The 20677-nt window shown below is 38.6% G+C and overlaps 1 protein-coding gene across 2 annotated transcripts in view; it reads left to right on the forward strand.

The window, feature by feature from the left end:
- Positions 1-20677, forward strand: part of PPM1E (protein phosphatase, Mg2+/Mn2+ dependent 1E) — a 211267-nt gene that overhangs the window by 173847 nt on the left and 16743 nt on the right. For both annotated transcript variants that reach the window (XM_061390164.1, XM_061390163.1), the window contains exon 2: positions 16078-16196. In XM_061390164.1, the coding sequence (XP_061246148.1) occupies positions 16078-16196 (119 nt within the window). The remainder of the gene's footprint in view (positions 1-16077; positions 16197-20677) is intronic.

The raw sequence follows: 20677 nt of genomic DNA on the forward strand, positions 1-20677 counted from the left end.
GAGTTCACTCAGACTCAAGTCCATCGAGTCAGTGATGCCATCCAGCCATCTCATCCTCTGTCGTCCCCTTCTCCTCCTGCCCTCAATCCCTCCCAGCATCAGAGTCTTTTCCAATGAGTCAACTCTTCGCATTAGGTGGCCAAAGTACTGGAGTTTCAGTTTTAGCATCTTTCCTTCCAAAGAAATCCCAGGGCTGATCTCCTTCAGAATGGACTGGTTGTATCTCCTTGCAGTCCAAGGGACTCTCAAGAGTCTTCTCCAGCCAGTCAGAATGGCTGTGATCCAAAAGTCTACAAGCAATAAATGCTGGAGAGGGTGTGGAGAAAAGGGAACCCTCTTACACTGTTGGTGGGAATGCAAACTAGTACAGCCACTATGGAGAACAGTGTGGAGATTCCTTAGAAAACTGGAAATAGAACTGCCTTATGATCCAGCAATCCCACTTCTGGGCATACACACTGAGGAAACCAGAAGGGAAAGAGACACGTGTACCCCAATGTTCATCGCAGCACTGTTTATAATAGCCAGGCATGGAAGCAACCTAGATGTCCATCAGCAGATGAATGGATAAGAAAGCTATGGTGCATATACACAATGGAGTATTCCTCAGCCATTAAAAAGAATACATTTGAATCAGTTCTAATGAGGTGGATGAAACTGGAGCCTCTTACACAGAGTGAAGTAAGCCAGAAAGAAAAACACCAATACAGTATACTAACACATATATATGGAATTTAGAAAGATGGCAACAATAACCCTGTATACGAGACAGCAAAAGAGACACTGATGTATAAAACAGTCTTATGGACTCTGTGGGAGAGGGAGAGGGTGGGAAGATTTGGGAGAATGGCATTGAAACATGTATAATATCATGTATGAAACGAGTCGCCAGTCCAGGTTCGATGCACGATACTGGATGCTTGGGGCTGGTGCACTGGGACGACCCAGAGGGATGGTATGGGGAGGGAGGAAGGAGGCGGGTTCAGGATGGGGAACACATGTATACCTGTGGCGGATTCATTTCGATATTTGGCAAAACCAATACAATATTGTAAAGTTTAAAAATAAGATGAAATTAAAAAACAAAAAAGAGTCTTCTCCAGCACCACAATTTAAAAGCATCAATTCTTCAGCGCTCAGCTTTCTTCACAGTCCAACTCTCACATCCATATGTGACCACTGGAAAAACCATAGCCTTGACTAGACAAAGTAATGTCTAGTGTTGGCAAAGTAATGTCTCTGCTTTTCAGTATGCTATCTAGGTTGGTCATAACTTTTCTTCTAAGGAGTAAGCATTTTTAATTTCATGGCTGCAGTCTTTAGCTCCTATTAAAAAGCCATACATGTTTTAAATTTTTGAATATATTGTCTTTTAGTGAAAGGGGGCTAAAGACACCTATAAATGAAGTGTCAGCATAAACCAGTTATTTGAGTTGACAGCAAAAGTGTAAATATGACCATAGTTCCTGTATGCCAGTAGTTATCACTTACTAATACTAGCCCAAGTTTCATAGCCTACATGTAAGAATTCAACATCATGTTTTGTGGAATACTCTTGTAAAATGTATTGATTTTCTCCATTCTTGGAACATTCATTATGAAAAGTTAGGGAATGGCTTAAACATATATAAATCAGGAAGACAGAAGCTTATTTATTCAGTATTTATTCAGCAAATAGTGTTGATCACTGTGTGCCAGGCACAGATGTGGGCATTAGATATCAATGACAAAAAGTAGACCAAAACACCTGTGGTCTGCTCAGTGCTCTGTGGTGATCTAAATGGGGAGGAAATCCAAAAAAGAGTGGACGTATGTATACATATGGCTGATTCACTTTGCTATATAGTAGAAACTAACACAACATTGTAAAGCAGTTACACTCCAACAAAAATAAATTGCAAAATCTGCAGTCTAGTGGGAAGAAGAATAAAGTCTAAAATAAATGATAAACATAACAAATAACAAACATATACGGTATACTAAAAATTGATAAAGTCTATGCAAAAAGAAGAAAAGACTTACAACATGGTAAAAGGAATTCCAAATGCAGGAAGAAGAGAAGGAACCATCAAATGAGATTGAAAAGACAGAATCCTGTGAGTAACATGTAGGAGAGTGTGATGTTCTGGAAACCTAGAAAAGGAAGTGTATCAAAGCAGAGGGAATAGTCAGCAGTCAGATGCGTCTAAAGTGTGTCAGACCTGAGACTAGACTGTAGGAGTTAGCCCCTAGAAGGTACACTGGTGATGTGGACAAGTTTCAGTAACTTGTACAGTTTAATTCCTTTTGGTCGTAAGAGTAGTGACAAAAGAGTTACTGCTGAGCCGCCTTCGCTTTGTGGTCTTACGACACTGGTGCTGGTTTGATCTTTGGTGACTGTGTAACGCCTAGACTGCTGTTCACAGAAAGCTTAGGGTACTCTCGGCTGTGCTGGAATATCAACCTGTTCAGAGTGAACAGATGATTGTTAGAATTATAATACTGATAGCAACAGTACGGAATGAAATTTCTGTTGTAAGTACTTCAAACCCAGAACTTCAGGAGCTAGTCATTTGGTAGTTAACATTATTTATATTCAGAAAAGCTCACTAAGAGAATCTGTGATGTGTGGGCATTATAATCAGCTGACTCCAGGTGGTATTCCTAGAGGTTGTTATAGAAAGGAAGAAAATAACTTAAAGAGGAAAAAAATCAATCCTGATTTTAACTCCATTTGGGCCACTAAGAAAAAGAATACCAAGTCTGGTAGAGAATTTGCCTTCTTTATTTTAATTTAATGTCTTATTATAGATTTAGAATACATATGATTAACCTGGGGGAGGGGAATGATCAGAAATTTAACGTTTACCTGTTATCACCCTAGCAAGGGCCTATTGAGTAGACAGCATCATGATATGTGGGCTGAGATGAGGCTGCTCTAGACACATCTCTCTTAGAGTTAACTGATGGAAACTTCCACCTTCCAGAATTTTCATTACCTTAGGAACGCTCTGCCAAGACTGCTGAAACACAGCTGTGGGTGCTTTGCCGACGCCCACGTTGCCAATGTCAGGAAGGATGTACTTTTAAACCTCTAATTTATCTAATAATGTCTTTAGTGATTTGTGTAGGTTTGGCATTGTGAGGAAAATGCTTCCTGACTTGTTTTGTAGCAAGAATTCAGAGTGCAGTCTTAAAATGTGTATTGTCTTATTATGCAAGTAGAAGATACTAACAAGACAACTCAGGGAAAAGATCCGATTAAAATACTATCCTGTCCATCTAACAAAACTTATCCACCCAAATATTTGAAAATAAATGAAAATTAAATATTTTATGCTAGAATAATCTTCTTTGGCTATTGGTTCATACTTTATACCAAGATGGCAATATACAGTCCTAAAAGAGAGCCAGCTTTCATATTCAGTTCCAATCTGACTTCTTTCCTTTTCTCTAGTGAAAAAATTGGACTGGATTCATGTCAGCCTATAAAGTGGAGAAAGAATAATAAGCTCTTGTAAATAAACATTTTTAAAGAGGTAGGAAAAGTACTCTTTTGTTTTCAATATAAAGCTAGCCGCAGCTACTGAGCTTGTTCACGGTAAGTACTGCAGCCTGCACACCCTAGAGCCCATGCTCTGCAACAAGAGAAGCCGCGCAGTGCGCAGCTGGCACACTGCAGCTGGAGAAAGCCCTTGTGCAACAACGAAGACCCAAGGCAGTGAAATATAGAACTTCATAACCAGTTGGTAACTATTATTTCATATGATGTTTATGGAATAGGCATGTCTCTTTAAGAAAACAATATGTAAAATCTGAGGGATTCTTCCCTTAACTGGTAGATTCACTGCAAGGATTGATTGCATTTATCAAAATAAATATACATTCAGCTTTTACCAAGACACCTGGTACATAAAGGAGAGTATCCCCATATTGCTTACAAAAGGAATATATAGAATTTATTTCCATTCTGCTTGGTGTATGTATGTAAAAACATTTGTTTGGATCTGAAGTGTGTTGATTTATACCTTTAAATTGTCTTTGTTTTATCTTTGAAATTCAAAACCTTATTGGAATAGAATTATAGAATTAGAATTTTAAACCTGGAAGAGACTTCACAGTCATTTTGTTTCAGTGTCTTAATTTTTCTATTGAGGAGCTAAAATCCAGAGAATTTAAGCATCTTTTCTCAGGTTACCCAGCTAGAACTAGAACCAAGCTTTCTAACTCCTCGTATTTCTGCTAAAACCTCTCTCCAACAAATGAAGGTGAAAGTTGCTCAGTCATGTCTGACTCTTTGCGACCCCACGGACTGTATAGTCCTTGGAATTCTCCAGTCCAGAATACTGAGTGAAGAGCAATTAAAGGACAAATTGACAGAAATTTTAGGTCTTGCTTGTGTGCAACTGTTTATGTCCAGGCTTCAAAGTCAGTAGTGATCCCTGATTATTCTTCATCTTTTAAAAAAATTCCTGCAAGCATTTTAGGTGAAAGGAATGCTCTGGATTCTTCTGTGACTTGGTCCTGCAATGAAATCTAAGGAAATCATTGCTCATCTAGAGCATAAGAAATGAGCATGCTCAGAACAGACGTTTTGCTTCTCTGTGCTCCACTGATTATGATAGTGATTTGAGTAGTTCCCATAATGATTGTCTTGCTTCTCAGGTAGCTCAGTGGTAAAGAATCTGCCTACCGATACAGGAGACACAGGAGATGTGTGTTTGATTCCCTGGGTCGGGAAGATCCCCTGCAGAAGGAAATGGCGACCCACTTTGATATTCTTGCCTAAAAATCCTGTGGACAGAGGAGCCTGGTGGGCTATAATCCATAGCGTCACAAAGAGTCAGACACGACTGAGCTACTGAGCATGCACACATGATGGTTATCTTCGTCTATTTGGGCTGCTTTAACAAATTACTGTAGACTGGAGGGCCTATAAGCAACAAAAATTTATTTCTTACATTTCTGGAGGCTGGGAAATTCAGGATCAAAGCATGGGCAGATTCAATGTCTAGTGAGGGCATGCTTTCTGGCGTGGAGATAACTGTATTTTCCTTGTGTCCTCACCTGGTGGAAGGGGCAAGGGAGCTCTCTAGAATTTCTTTTTTATAAGGGCACTAATCTTATTTACAAGGGATCCATCCTCATCACTTAATTCCCTCCCAAAGGTTCCACCTCCAAATACCATTACTTTGGGAATTAGAATTTCAGCATATGAATTTAGGGTGGGGAGACAAACTTTTAATCCATAACAATACTTAACATCTGCCTCATCCATAAATACTGCTCCCAGATATTCTGTATAGCTTTTTAAAAGACCAATTTGGGGAAAGGCTGATTAAAATAAAATAGTATAAACATTGATAAGTACTGAACTGTTGAAGGTCAGTAAATACAGTTGTATTTTTATAGTTCAAAATCTTATATCAAGCATGTTTGGGGCTGTGGTTATTTCTGAAATCGAATTGAGGTGTTAACATTGACCTACTCAGATAAATAGTCTGAGGATGAAGATGATACTAGCCAATATGAGCAACAGGGAAAACTGAATCTATGTTTTATTTTTGTGTGTCTGAAGAAAGTGAAAGTGAGAGAGAACAGCACTGACACATGTATATTATCACATGTGAAACAGATCGCCAGTCCAGGTTCGATGCATGAGACAAGGTGCTCAGGGCTGGTGCACTGGGATGACCCTGAGGGAGGTGGGAGGGGGATTCAGGATGGGGAACACATGTAGACCTGTGGCGGATTCATGTCAATGTATGGCAAAACCCACTACAATATTGTAAAGTAATTAGCCTCCAATTAAAATAAATTTTAAAAAGTATTATCATCTTTAAAAAAAAAAAAGAAAGTGAAAGTGGGTAGCCTTTCCCTTCTCCAGGGGATCTTCCCAATCCAGGGATTGAACCCAAGTCTCCCGTATTGCAGGCAGATTCTTTACCAGCTGAGCCACAAGGGAAGCCCAAGAATACTGGAGTGGGTAGCCTATCCCTTCTCCAGTGGATCTGTCTTCTCGACCCAGGAATGGAACTGGGGTCTCCTGAATTGCAGGCAGATTCTTTACCAACTGAGCTATTTAAAGCAAGACCCCGTGCTTTGTTTACAGAGTTCAGTTTATGAAACTTAATAGACTTGGATTTCTGCTTCACAATATATAGTGTTGAAAAAGTCAGTATACAGAGAAATCCAAATATGCATTCATGTATTGATTGACAGATAACTTCAATGAAGTGAAACTTTTTTCTTCTTCTTTTTTTTACCTATCCACATAATCTGCAGATCCTAGTTCCCTGACCAGGGATTGAAACCAGGCCCTCAACTTTGCCCTTAACAGTGAGAGCATGAGGTCCCCTGGACCTCTAGGGAATTCCCATGAACTGGAATTACGTATGTGATTAAGCTTAAAAATTAACCAGACCCCTAATTAATGATATGTCAACATTGTTCAAAAAGTGATTATGCATATATCTTGTATATGATTTAGACATAAAATAGGATTTTATTTTTATCTATGAATATATAAAGTTTGTACTTTGATTCTCAGAACAAGAAAGTAACATATTGAAATGTATGAAAACATATTTCCTTTGTTTGCAGGATGTGAATTGAGATAGAAATTGTAAGCACTTCAGAAATATCTGTTAATATAAGTAGATAGCAAAACAGAGGACTTCCCTGGTGGTCCAGTGGTTAAGAATCCACCTTGCGATGCAAGGGACACAGGTTCAATCCCTGGTTGGAGAACTAAGAGCCCACGTTCTAGGGAGCAGCTAAACCCATGCACCACAACTAGAGAGTCCACACACCACAGTGAAAGATCCTGCAAGCTGAAACCAAGACCTGACACACTCAAATTAATTAATTTTTTAAATAGCAAAAGAATGTTCTTTGACTGGATCTGAAGGGCCTTTAGATTAATTTGATTTTAAAAGAGCCAGTCCCCCAAAATGACACACACTGCAAAAATTAAAAATTTTCTAACCATACTCTTCTTCAGCAATGTTCTCAACATGATAACATTTGAAACCCCAGTTCCCCAGATTGCCTTGATTATTGGCCTTCCTCTGTTATTTGTTATATAATACATTTGCCAAACTTTCAAATTCTAAAGCCTTCTGTGTTGGGTTCTTTCAAATATTGTATGAGGAAACATTGGTTTGCTATGTTATTATCATATTAGTTGCTCTTGGTAGTTCTCTTAAAGATGACAGGCTTTAATGATAAGCTTTTATTTGAGTTGATCAAATTTTCTCTGATGTGACTATGTTTTAAAATATATTTGCAATTCTGAAATTTCAGAAATAATCACTTTCATTTCAGAATCAAAACCATAAGAACTTATTCATGCTAAGTGTTACAGCTTTTTGACATGTCGGAATAGCTGATGTGGGTGAGGTGTCTAGCTTGATGTTTTATGTCTAGGTATTAGTCAGCTAATCTTCTTCCCTACTTCACTGAAAATATTTTCATTCTGTCTGACAAAAAGTAAAAAATTGCATTAACTGTGTCTAAAAATGTATTGCAGGTGACACATAAATGAGACTAATGGTTCTTGCCTTATTCTGTGAAGTTTTCACATTCTTAGCTTTAGTGAACCAAGATCCAGATAGTTTAATAACTATAAAAAAAGATATCCTTTTAGGGTGAACTCTAGGAAGTGATTGCAAGCAAGATTTTCAGATTTTTTAAAACATAAATTTTAAAATAGCCAAGGGACCAAGTAAATGTTATAAATATCTAAGAGTCCATTTAGGCAAAATATCTAAATGTGTCCAGGTAATTAAACTAAAGCATGGTGAAAGGTAAAGACAAGCAATGCTGACAAAGAGTTTAGATCTATGAAGGAAGATTTTGACTCATCAAGAAAAATCAGATAAGCATGAAAGGATAATTGGTAATACTGTTTATAAAGTATGTGTGTTTCAGGGAAAGTCATCAATTTATTTCATAATTCTTAAAACGCAGTAACTTTCAATTTTTTTCATCATAATCAGGATTTGGTATATACTTCCCTAATATGTATCTGGAATACTTAGCCTTACCTCCTGTACCTTATTCTATTTCCTTTTTTTTAAAAAAATGTGGTTCACAATTCGTAAGTTGATATAATTACCCACTAATGGATCATAATCTACAATTTGAAAAATACTGATGAATGATAAACAAAATTTTCAAAGTTTTCTTGGAGACTTAGGATGTGAACTTTGCCAAATTGTTTATTTCTAAGCCACTCACTTTCTTGGTCCCACCTAAACCTTGTTATAAAAATTGCACCAGCTCCAAAATCATGCATGCAAGTATCTTGTTCTCAGACTACAGCTTTCTTTCCTTTTAGATTATGTATCCAAGTATTCCCACTACAATTCTTTAATTGCATTTGGACCACAATGATCTACAACTCATATCTGTTCTTTCTTTCTTAGCCAACTTAGAGTCCATGGTCTAACATTGTAATCATATCCTTTAAAAGTTGCTCAACTTCCGTATCTCTGCTTAATAGTACTCACCTTGCAAAACTTCAAATCTTGATGAACTAGAGTTGTTTTTACCCACACATGTTATATATGGCACATGAAAACAGGTAGAGAAATTACCTATTCTATGATTTTAGAAGCAGAAGGACTGATTTAATTTTAAAAAGTGTCTCAAACAGTCTCTTAGCACTGTTGAATGATATTTCACATTTGCTTTCTCTTCCTCCCTTCTCCCCACATGCTTTCTGCTGTCACCACTCAGTTGATGATCTAACCTAGTGGTTCTCGGAATGTGGTTTCCAGACGAGCAGCATAAGCATCAGCTGGGAACATGCTGCTGCTGTTTAGTCACCAAGCCGCGTCCGACTCTGTGACCCCATAAACAGCAGCACACCGGGCTTCCCTGTCTGTCACCATCTCCCAGAGCTTGCTCAAACTCATGTCCATTGAGTCGGTGATGCCATCCAACCACCTCATCCTCTGTTCTCCCTTTCTCCTCCTGCCTTCAGTCTTTCCCAATGAGTCGGCTCTTCTCATCTGTGGCCAAGTATTGGAGCTTTAGCATCAGTCCTTCTGGTGAATAATCAGGGTTGATTTCCTTTAGGATTGACTGCTTTGATCTCCTTGCTGTCCTAGGGACTCGCAGAGAGTCTTCTCCAGCACCACAACATGTTAGAAAAGAAAATCCTTAAGCCCTGCTCCAGGCCTCCTGAGTCAGCAACTGAGGATGGGGCCCAAAAATCTGTATTTTAACAAGCCCTGGAGGTGATTCTGATCCATGCAACAGTTTGAGAACTACCAATCTAGCCTCATACTTTGCTGAGAAACCATCCTCTAGAATGTAAGCTCCAAAGCTAGGGAGTTCTGTCTTTTTTGGTTGTGTATACCTGAGCACGAACAGTGCCTTCCACACTGTAAGCCTCAATAAGTTATGGTGGAATCAAGCCATTAGATGGGGATTCTCTTATTTTCCTACTAAGAAATGTGGAAATCTACCTGCATCTGTATCCATTTTCTTCTTTCCTTTTCCCACTAAGGAAATATGCCACATCCTATCAGGTCAGGGTTTCCATGTCTGGATTGCACCTCATCCATTCTTGCCTTCTCGAGAGCTTTGCTCCTTTGGTCATGCCCTCTCTCCCACCGTATCTCAGTCTTTCATTTTGGATGACTTCATTTAGTATGCGGTCATATTCCAAAGCATTCTAAAACAGCAGACTTCCCCTGGCCCGGGTCCCCTTTAAGTTACCACCCCATTCCCTCCATTGTCACACCTCCTTGCCCCTCCTTTACGAACCCATTCTAATCTGATTTTCACTTGCACTGTTCAGTGGTTGTTAACAAAGTTAGTGATTTTTCCAAATGTCTTTACTGAGATGTAATTCACATACCATGAAAGTTACTAATTTAAAGTATACGATTCAGTGGTTTTAGTATGTTCAGAATAGTTTAACCATCACACTTATCTAAGATTTTGAATATTAAGACTGTATTTATGTATTTGAATAAATATTTTTTCAGATGTTCTAAAACCATAGAGTGATGGTTAAACCATTGTGAATATACTGAAGCCACTATTTGGCTGCGTTGAGTCGATCCTAGTTGCGGTGCGCCGGGTCTCTAGTGCACTCGGGCTCAGTAGTCGCAACACACAGACTTAATTGCACTGTGGCATGTATATTGTAGCTCCCTGACCCGGGATTGAATCTTAGTTCTGCATTGGAAGGCTACTACCATTCTTAACCACTGGACCACCAGGAAAGTCCCTAGAACATTTTTATCACCCCCAAAAGAAACCCCCTACCCATTCGCAGTAGCTCATGTCTCACCTCGTCCTCAGCCCTAGGCTGCTGCTGCTGCTAAGTTGCTTCAGTTGTGTCCGAATCTGTGTGACCTCATAGATGGCATACCACCAGGCTCCTCCATGCCTGGGATGCTCCAGGCAAGAACACTGGAGTAGATTGCCATTTCCTTCTCCAGTACATGAAAGTGAAAGTGAAGTCGCTCAGTCGTGTCCAACCCTCAGCGACCCCATGGACTGCAGCCTTCCAAGCTTCTCCATGGGATTTTCCAGGCAAGAGTACACCACCACTCTACTATTTCTAGATTCATCATTTCTGAACTTTTCATATAATGGAATATTATAATATGTGGTTTTGTGACCAGGTTCTGTCATTTCCTGTAATGTTTTCAAGTTTCATCTACATTGTATTAATACTATGCATACATTAATACTTCATTCTTTTCTAGCTGATAAATATACTACCTATTTTATTTATTCATGATCAGTTGATGAGCATTTGGTTGTTTATGCTTTTTGGCTATTATGAATAATACTGTTGTGAGCATTCATGTACAAGCTTTGTGTGGATGTGTATTTTCATTTCTTTTGGGGTATTTTTTGGGGAGTAATATTTATTTATTTATTTATTTGGCTGCACTGGTGGGTCTTAGTTGGAGCACATGGGATCTCTGTTCTTCGTTATGGTGTGCAGAATCTTTAGTATGGCATGTGAGATCTAGTTCCCTAACCAGGTATCATGGGGAAGGCAATGGCACCCCACTCTAGTACTCTTGCCTGGAAAATCCCATGGGTGGAGGAGCCTGGTGGGCTGCAATCCGTGGGGTTGCAAAGAGTCGGACACGACTGAGTGACTTCACTTTCACTTTTCACTTTCCTGCATTGGAGAAGGAAATGGCAACCCACTCCAGCGTTCTTGCCTGGAGAATCCCAGAGACAGGGGAGCCTGGTGGGCTGCTGTCTGTGGGGTCGCACAGAGTCGGACACGACTGAAGTGACTTAGCAGCAACCAGGTATCAAACCTGGGCCCCCTGCACTGGGAGCATGGAATCTTAGCCACTGGACCAGGGCCTTATTTTCATTCCTTTTGAATATATACCTATGAATGGAATTGCTGGTCCATTTAGTAACTTTATGTTTAACATTTTAAGGACTGACAAAAGCACCTGCATCATTTTACATTCCTACCAGAAATATATGAGAGTTCCCGATTTTTCCACATAGTTGTCAATACTTGTTTCATTACCTGCCTATTTAATGATAGTCATCATGTGGGTTTGAAATGGTATCTCACAGTGGTTATTTTTCTGTGTTTATTAACCTTTAGTGATAGGTTTTTTTTTTTAAGCTTTTTATTTTGTATTGGGGTATAGGAGAGTGAAAACCTTGGCTTAAAGCTCAACATTCAGAAAACGAAGATCATGGCATCTGGTCCCATCACTTCATGGGAAATAGATGAGGAAACAGTGGAAACAGTGTCAGGCTTTATATTTTTGGGCTCCAAAATCACTGCAGATGGTGACTGCAGTCATGAAATTAAAAGACGCTTACTCCTTGGAAGAAAAGTTATGACCAACCTAGATAGCATATTGAAAAGCAGAAACATTACTTTGCCAACAAAGGTCCGTCTAGTCAAGGCTATGGTTTTTCCAGTGGTCATGTATGGATGTGAGAGTTGGACTGTGAAGAAAGCTGAGCACCGAAGAATTGATGCTTTTGAACTGTGGTGTTGGAGAAGACTCTTGAGAGTCCTTTGGACTGCAAAGAGATCCAACCAGTCCATTCTGAAGGAGATCAGCCCTGGGATTTCTTTGGAAGGAATGATGCTAAAGCTGAAACTCCAGTACTTTGGCCACCTCATGCTAAGAGTTGACTCATTGGAAGAGACTCTGATGCTGGGAGGGACTGGGGGCAGGAGGAGAAGGGGATGACAGAGGATGAGATGGCTGGATGGCATCACCAACTCGATGGACGTGAGACTGAGTGAACTCCAGGAGTTGGTGATGGACCGGGAGGCCTGGCATTCTGCACTTTATGGGGTCACAAAGAGTCAGATACAACTGAGCGACTGAACTGAACTGAACTGATAGCCGATTAACAACGTTGTGATAGTTTCAGGTGAACAGTGAAGGGACTCAGTCACACATATACATGTATCCATTCTCCCCAAGCCCCCCTCCCATCCAGTCTGGCACATAACATTGAGCAGAGTCCTGTACAATAGGTTTTTGTTGGTTCTCCATTTTAATATAGCAGTGTGTACAAGACCTTTATAAAGTCCCTAACTATCCCTTCCCCTTGGCAACCATAAGTTTGTTTTCTAAGTCTGTAAGTCTCTTTCTGCTTTGTACGTAAGCTCATTTTTATATTTTCTCTTCAGATTCCACCTATAAGGGATGTCATATGATGTTTCTCCTTCCCTGACTTACTTTGCCTCAGTATGGCACTTTCTGAGTCCATCCATGTTGCTACAAATGGCATTATTTCATTCTTTTTAATGGCTGAGTAATCTTCCATTGTACCACATTTTTATCCATTCCTCTGTTGATGGATATTTAGTTTTCTTCTATGTCTTGGCTATTGTAAACAATATTGCAGTGAATCCAGTGTTCATTGTGGTTTTGATTAGCATTTCCCTAACAACTAATGAAGGTGAGCATCTTTTCATGTGTTTATTGGCCATTTGTATATCTTCTTTGGAGAAGTACTATTCAGGTCCTTTGCCCATTTTAAAACAGCATTGTCTTTTTTATTATTAAGTTAAAAGAGTTCTTTATATATTTTGAATGCCAGCTCCTCTTCAGATATGTGATTCACAGATATTTCTACTGTTGTGTGAGTTGCCTTTTCACTTTCTTGATTTGTGGTATGAAAGTTTTAAATTTTGATACAGTTCAATTTAACTCATTTTTTTTCTTTTGTTGCTTGTAATTTTGGTGTCATATTTAGGGAAGCCATTGCCTGATCCAAGGTCATGAAGTTTTACTCCTATGCTTTTTTTTTTTTTTTTTAATAATTTTATTTCTGGTTGCACTGGATCTTCGTTGCTGTGCAAGGGCTTTCTCTAGTTGTGGTGAGTGGGGGCTGCTCTCCAGTTGTGGCGCTCAGGCTCCTCTTGTTGCCGAGCTCAGGCTCTGAAGCGTGGGCTCAGTGGTTGTGGCACCGGGTCTTAGTTGCTCCGAGGCATGTGGGTTCTTCCCGGACCAGGAATCGAACCTGTGTCCCCTGCATTGGCAGGCAGGTTCTTTTCCATTGTGCTGCCAGGTAAGTCCCCTATGTTTTCTTTTAATATTTTAATAGTTTAAATAGATTTTAAGATTTTAATAGTTTAACACTTACATTTATTTACATGAATAAATTTTTGTACATGGTGTAAGGAAAGAGGCTAAGTTGATTATTTGGTGTGTGAATATCACAATTGTTCCAGCACCATTTGTAGAAAAGACTATTTTCCCCCATTGAATTGTCTTGGCACCCAGTCAGTGATGATCTATTTACATGTTATTAAATTCAGTATCTAATTTCCCCTTGTCGGACTTCTCAGTAGTATTGATGGAATTGACAATTCCTTCACTCAGATATTCTACTCCTTTGGTTTGCCTTTTACTTATCTTGCTATTTCTTTTCAGTGTTTATAGGTTCCTTATCTTCCACTAAGCTTCTAAATGTTGGGTTTTCAGTTATTATGGCCATGTAACAAATTAACACAGAAATTAGCGTCATGAAACAATCATTAATTATACTCATAGTTTCTTTGAGCATAAGACTGGACAAAGCAGGGTCAGCTTTCTCTGTTCCATAATGTCTGGGGCCTCAGCTGGAAGATTCAGGCTGGTACTGGTATCTTCTGAAGGTCTGTGCTGTTACCATGTCAAGCAATTGATAATAATAGCTCTTGACTGGAAGCCTCAGCTAACACCCACATGAACCTGTCTGTGTCCCAGGGGGAAGGGAAGGAGGAGGGGGAGGAAAAGGAGAAAGTGAAGGAAGAGAGACGAGAAAGCCAGGGGAAAGTCATGCAGCCTTTAATGACCAAACCTCAGAAGCCACACGGCATCACTTTGGCCACTTCTTTTTTCATCAAAGGCTCATTCACTTTCATGTGTAATGGTAAGGTTCTTAAAGAGCACGTAGCACCAGAAATACTGCTGTGATCTCTTTTAGAAAAACAATTTGCCAGTCTGTTCTGGCCATACAATTCGTATCCCTACCACATGCAAAAAACCTTCACCCCTCCCCTCAGAGTCTCCCAAAATTTCATCCCTTAATGGCATCAGACTCAGGCTTGAGGTTCAGAATCTCAGTGAAGTCAGGTCCAGATGAGATTCCTTGGGTATAATTTCTTGATGACAGCTCCCTGAGTATAGTTCCATTTGATTTGGATACTTAGGGACTGTAGAGGCATATTATCTGCCCCTTCCCTGCCACTACCCAACATACAGTGGGTATATTGGGGAGGTACTTACTATTTCCAAAGGGGGGAAACAGAGGCACACAGAAGTCACTGGTCCATAGCAGTTCTCTCTTTTTGTTTTCTCTATGTGACCTATTCTATTTCCATAGTTGAATTTTTTTTTTTTTTTTTAAGCTACACTGCACAGCTGGTGAGATCTTTAGTTCCCCACCCAGGAAAGGAACCTCTGCCCCCTGCAGTGGAAGTGCGGAGTACTAACTGCTGGATCACCAGAGAATTCCCCTTTATCTCTCTAGTTTTAAATACCATTCATACATTCATGACTTCCAAATTTCCTTACATCTCTTAGCTCCACACTAAAATATATAGTTAACCATTTGACACCTTCACTAGGATATTGCAGAAATTTTTTCCAAGTTAACATGGCTAAAATGAATTCTCATTTTCTCCTTTAACCTTTTCCTCCACATATCTGTCTTTTCCTGTTTTCTCCATCTAGGTGAATGATGCCACCATTTACCTCGTGGCACAGGCCAAAACCTAAAACTCAGGCTGATTCTTTTCTCTCTCTCTCACCTCTGCATACAATAATAATCACATTCTATATTTTCTTTCTCTAAAATACAATCACTTTTTAAAGAATCTCATCTGGATTACAACAATCTCCTTATTGATTGCTCTCCTTCATTCGTGCTCCCTGCCAGTTCCCTTTGACAGCAGGCAACGTATTTTATTTAACATATCTGATTATGACCCTCTCTTGCTTACAATCATCAGTGACTTCCCCCTGCACTTCAAGTAAAATCCAAATTCCTTACCATCCAAGAGATCCATATAACTGGCCTGTTCCGCTCCTCTGACCTTACTCCTCATCACTCTCCCCCTTACCTGCTATACTTCATCTTTCTGGGCTTCTTCCGGTTGCTCAGACATACCTTGCTCTCAGAAAGGGTCTGCACACGTGCTGCTTTCTCTGCCTGGAATACTGTCCCCAAGTCCCACCCCCATATAACCGAGTCTTTCTCATCCTTTAAGGCAAGGCATTCCTGACTATTCTAAGTAGATACTTCTCTTTAATGCACTCTATCCTATTTGTTTCCCTTATAAAGGTTATCCCAACTCAAAATTATATCCTATTTGTTTACTTAGTCGTCATCTGTCTCCCTAACCAGATCGTAAGCCCCACCAGGTCAGGGGCCATGTCTGTGTTAATTCACCAGTATATACCCAGTGCCTTGGCAAAGTGCATAGCATATGATATCTTCTCAAGAAATGTGCATCGATTGTTGTTTAAAGGTATAATTTTGTTTTGAAACAATATGTTAATAATAAAGTAATTAGTAGTAATTTTAGATGGGATGTTTCTAATTCTTGCTGAATAGCCGTTTATTGTTTTCTTTCAGTAACTGCCCTTCCTTTTTGGCTGCCGCTCTAGCCAGAGCCACATCAGACGAAGTCCTTCAGAGTGATCTTTCTGCACATTATATCCCAAAGGAGACGGATGGCACAGAAGGGACTGTGGGCAAGTACCTTTCTACAATATTTGTTTTAAAATATTAAAATTTTCTGTTGAACAATCCACATAAATTATCTACAGAATACTGTATCTAATTATGTTTACCCACTGGTTGATATTTTATAGTGGTAGCAAGAGAAAAACTTCAGAAACATGTTTTTTCAAACTAATCAGTAAAAGTAGAAAGGGAAAATACAGGCATATTTTGAAGCCATGTGCAGGTAACCGGAGCAGGAGATTATGATAACAATATGTTATCATAAATAATATCTAGGTAAATGAACAGAAGGGAGAAATGTGAAGACACAACAGAAAAGATGAATAAGTGAAGGGAAGGGTAGTTTGAGAAAAACATACTTTAAAGTTTTAATTCATCTAAAAAACTCAGATATACAAATTCAGGAGATCGGTTGTTACAAAACTTCTCATTAATCCTATTAAATTTTATGTCTGCCGGGCTTCCCTGGTGGCTTCAAAACAGGAGAAGCCAGCCCAGCGAGCAGCCCGTGCACCGCAACTAGAGAGCAGCCCTGCTCGCCATAGCTAGAGGAGAGCCCGTGCAGCGAGGGGGCCCAGCAGGGCCAGAGAGAAAATAAATACGTAAAGAAAATTATTTACAATTTTTTTACATCTACCAATAAATAGAGCTCTTTATGACAATTATGTGATTTAATTGCATGGGCATCTTTTTTTCAGTTAAATTATGAGAATGTTTATTAATGAAGGTATGTTTATTAATGTCTTAGGCTTATACATATTTAACATATTAAAAATACCAATTTTTGTAAAAACTAGGGCATTAGGAATTTTAATATTTCATTCTATTTGTTCTATTTTAAGCATTTGCCTTTAAACATGGGACAGAGGGAGCAAAACATATATTAATGAATTAGGGCAGCTAGATTCCAGAGAATGTGAGGCAGATATAAAAATAAACATTCCTGTTCTTCCTTCATCTCTCTAGAGAATTTTTGGTAGAAAATTGGCAAGGAAGGAATTCCTCTTGTTTTTACTGAGAGTAATTGATTCACTTGGAACCAAATTTTTCCAGAGTCAAGCTGGATGGAATTCCTGCTGCAAAGCATTGGTCTTTCCTCTCGTACTGATGCATGAAGTAAAAGCCCTGTAATGAAAAGATGAGGGAGATTAAATTCTGCTTCACTGCAGCCAGGGTGATGGCTGACTCAGCTCCAGATCAGTACACTGACATTAACGACTGATGAGTAATTTACAGCTGTGAGGGGGTGGACTGCTACCTTGGACAATTTTCTCTTTTTTGCATCCTTTTTTATTTGATTTTATTTTTCCATTTTAAGCAGCAATTATTTATATACTGATGTTCTTACACCACTTCCTATACAAGGAGAATACTTAAGACTGAAGTGTTGCCCTACGTACCTAGGTTGGAAGAATTTTCTGAACCCCTGTAAGATAGCAAATGTGAAAGGAAGGGATTTTCTTCTAGTGGATACCATTAGTCATCCTGATTTTATATTTTTCCAAGAGATTACCCAGTAATGTCTCCATGCCACTGCTGTGATTCAGAATGGTCTATTATAGTTCCAGACTATTTGCATGTCCTTAATCTGTTTAACCCAAATCACTAAGTGGAGAATCTCTACAGGGCATATTGTGTTTATCCGTACCGCAGAGTGGGAATGAACATATTGAGTAATGCCTGCTGTCGTTGCCTTAAAGGCACGGAAGTCCCCACCAAAATGCCGTGTGACTCTCCTCCTAGGTGTTTCCAAAAACAGACTTAAAGAAACTTTACCTTAAAGTTCTTTTTATGTTTATGCCATCCCTAACAGAATATTTGTTAAATAACCTTGCATTTCTGTTGACAGATATAACTCCTGTCTGGACAACCTAAAATCAATGTAAAATATCCTAATGTAAAAATTAAAAATAAGAAGGTGAAAATGATCACTAATATAGAGGATATTAAAAGAATTATGAAAATTTTATATTAATAAATTTGAAAACCTGGGTATTATCTAGAAATATACAAATTAATAAAGCTTTAAGCAGAAAGAGATTGAGAAGATTGGCAAAAAGGACAAAAAGAGTAGATGATTCTATAGGTGAATGTTTTCAAACAATCAAAGACAATAATTCTATTGCTTTTTTAAATAAATTATCCAGTTATATGAGGAAAGAGGAAAATTTGCATAGCATAACAGTCATACTTAAACTTGGCTGAGACAGAACCAAGAAATGAGAGATGAGTCTTAATCATTGTGAAAAATCTTAAGTGAAATGTTTGTATACTTAGTACAACAATTTGATGAGTATTTTATTGAGGGCCTACTATAGCTTAGCACTATGCTGCTGAGGAAACAGCAGTGAAAAAAAAATATTGGGACATTTATTAGCATAATTTTTATATTAATAGGTGAAAAGGAAAAAACAGAATAATCTCTAAGGAAGCATTTGGTAAAATTTAATATTTATTTCTAATTTTTAAAATATACTTAATAAAATAGCACTGGACATTGTAGGACAAAATTTGGCTTAAACCAAAAACCTAGTATGCATGTTTAGAGTATATACTCAAGAATTTTTTAGTTGCAAGTAACCACTGGCTTCAGCAAAACAATTCATTGGCTATCCTTCAAGATAAGGGCTACACAACTAGATTCAAGGCTTCACATGATGTCATAAAGACCCGGCATTTCTCCAGCTCTCAGCTCTACTCTCTCCTTTGGATTTTATTTTCAGGCTCCATGGGATGGCAAAACCACTGCTGGGAACATCAGATCTTCATCTGCCCAGGTTCAAATCAAGCAGGAAACTAAGAGTAACTTTACTCAGTTGCTCTTACATGAGGCACAGGACTCACTCTAATCAGTCCATCTTGGGTTGTTTCCCTTTCCTGAACCAATAACTATGGCCAGAGAAATGTGGTCTCTAAATGGTTAGACCCGAATCACATTTTACCCCTAGACACATGGACTGAGAGTAGAAAAGAAAGTATTCCTGGGAGAAAGAGGAATGTTTGCTAGGTGCCAAGTAACACATTAAAACAAAATTCTGACTCAAAATAGCAAATAAAATAACTAGGAATAAATTCAGTAAGAAATAGGACATATGTGGATTTCAATTAATGAAACAGTATAACTTGTTCCTGAGTAAGACTTAATATGAAAAAGAAGTCAATTTTTTCCACATAACTCCGTAAATTCAGTGTGATCCCAAACATAAGGGCAACATATTTCCCCCAGAAACTTGGCAAAGTAGTTCCTCTGAAAGAATAAACACGTTGAACTACCCAGGTGCCATCTCTAAAGTTAATAATAATAGAAAAGCCAGTCCTCCTTATATTAAAGCATGGTTTAGAATTACAGTAATTTTTAAAGAATGGCATCATTGCAGAAACAGTTGGAGAGATCAAGGAAGCAGAATTACCAACCAAGAAGCATACAAACACTTTATTAGTGGTTATTTAATTTTACAAGTTTGCATATTCATTTATTTAGTCAACATCTTTAGAGCTTCTGCTATCTGCTAGGTACTATACTATGACTAATCAAGGACAGTTAAAATACAGTGTCCATGTGCAATCTAACTTGGGAAAAGTAGAGCATGGTGTGAGTCAGATAGACCTGGGATTGAGAGTGGTATTACCTGTTAGTGAAATGTTCCAGAGACATAGAATGTAGCAGATACTCAGTAAATGTTATCTTTTGTTTAAAAATGTGATAAGAGTTGTAGTAGATGGCGTGAACAAAGACAGATCTAGCAGGTTACTAAATAATAGAGGAAGCTGTATTGTTTCCCTTGACCAGTTTAATCTGTCTACACCAGGGCTGTGCAGTAGACATGATGGAAATGTTCTCTATCTGCATGTTGTCCAGTGTGGTAGCCACTGGCTATATATAGTTGCTGAGTACTTGAAATATACCTAATGTGACCAAAAACTGAGTTTTAAATTTTATGTCATTTTAATTAAAGTTAAGTAGCCACATGTAGCTAGTAAGCTACTCTGTTGGACAGTAGAGGTCTATATAGTAAGATAAAAAGTAATAAACCAAAATATGATATGTTTTATATTATTATCTGAGAATCTGGAAACTATCCTGATAATTAATATCAGTCGTTTGTTTCATCTCACCCCATGCTCCCTGAAAGTTTCTGAACTCACGTATTATTTTGCAATCTTCCCTTGTGTTTGAGTCAAATGCAGACCTAAATAAACAGTCTAGATTTGGGGCAATATATTGTTGCAGAGACCAGATGGGTTGAAAGTGATAGAAATAGGTAATTGCTGGCTGAAAGAGACAGTTTCTGGCAACTGGTGTTTTAAACAAACAAAAAGATTGGAGTTGCTAAAAATAATCAAAATGTTAGGTTGTCTACTGGCCTCAGTTTTTCCCTCTTATACACACCTCTTTTGCTCTTTGAACTTTTTTTCTCTTCCAAATGTACTCTTGATTTTCAGTTATATAAAAATGGCAAAGGGGACAAAGTCACATACATGGTTTGCC

The sequence above is a fragment of the Bos javanicus genome, chromosome 19, assembly GCF_032452875.1.
Source record: "Bos javanicus breed banteng chromosome 19, ARS-OSU_banteng_1.0, whole genome shotgun sequence".
In the NCBI taxonomy this organism is placed as follows: domain Eukaryota; kingdom Metazoa; phylum Chordata; class Mammalia; order Artiodactyla; family Bovidae; genus Bos; species Bos javanicus.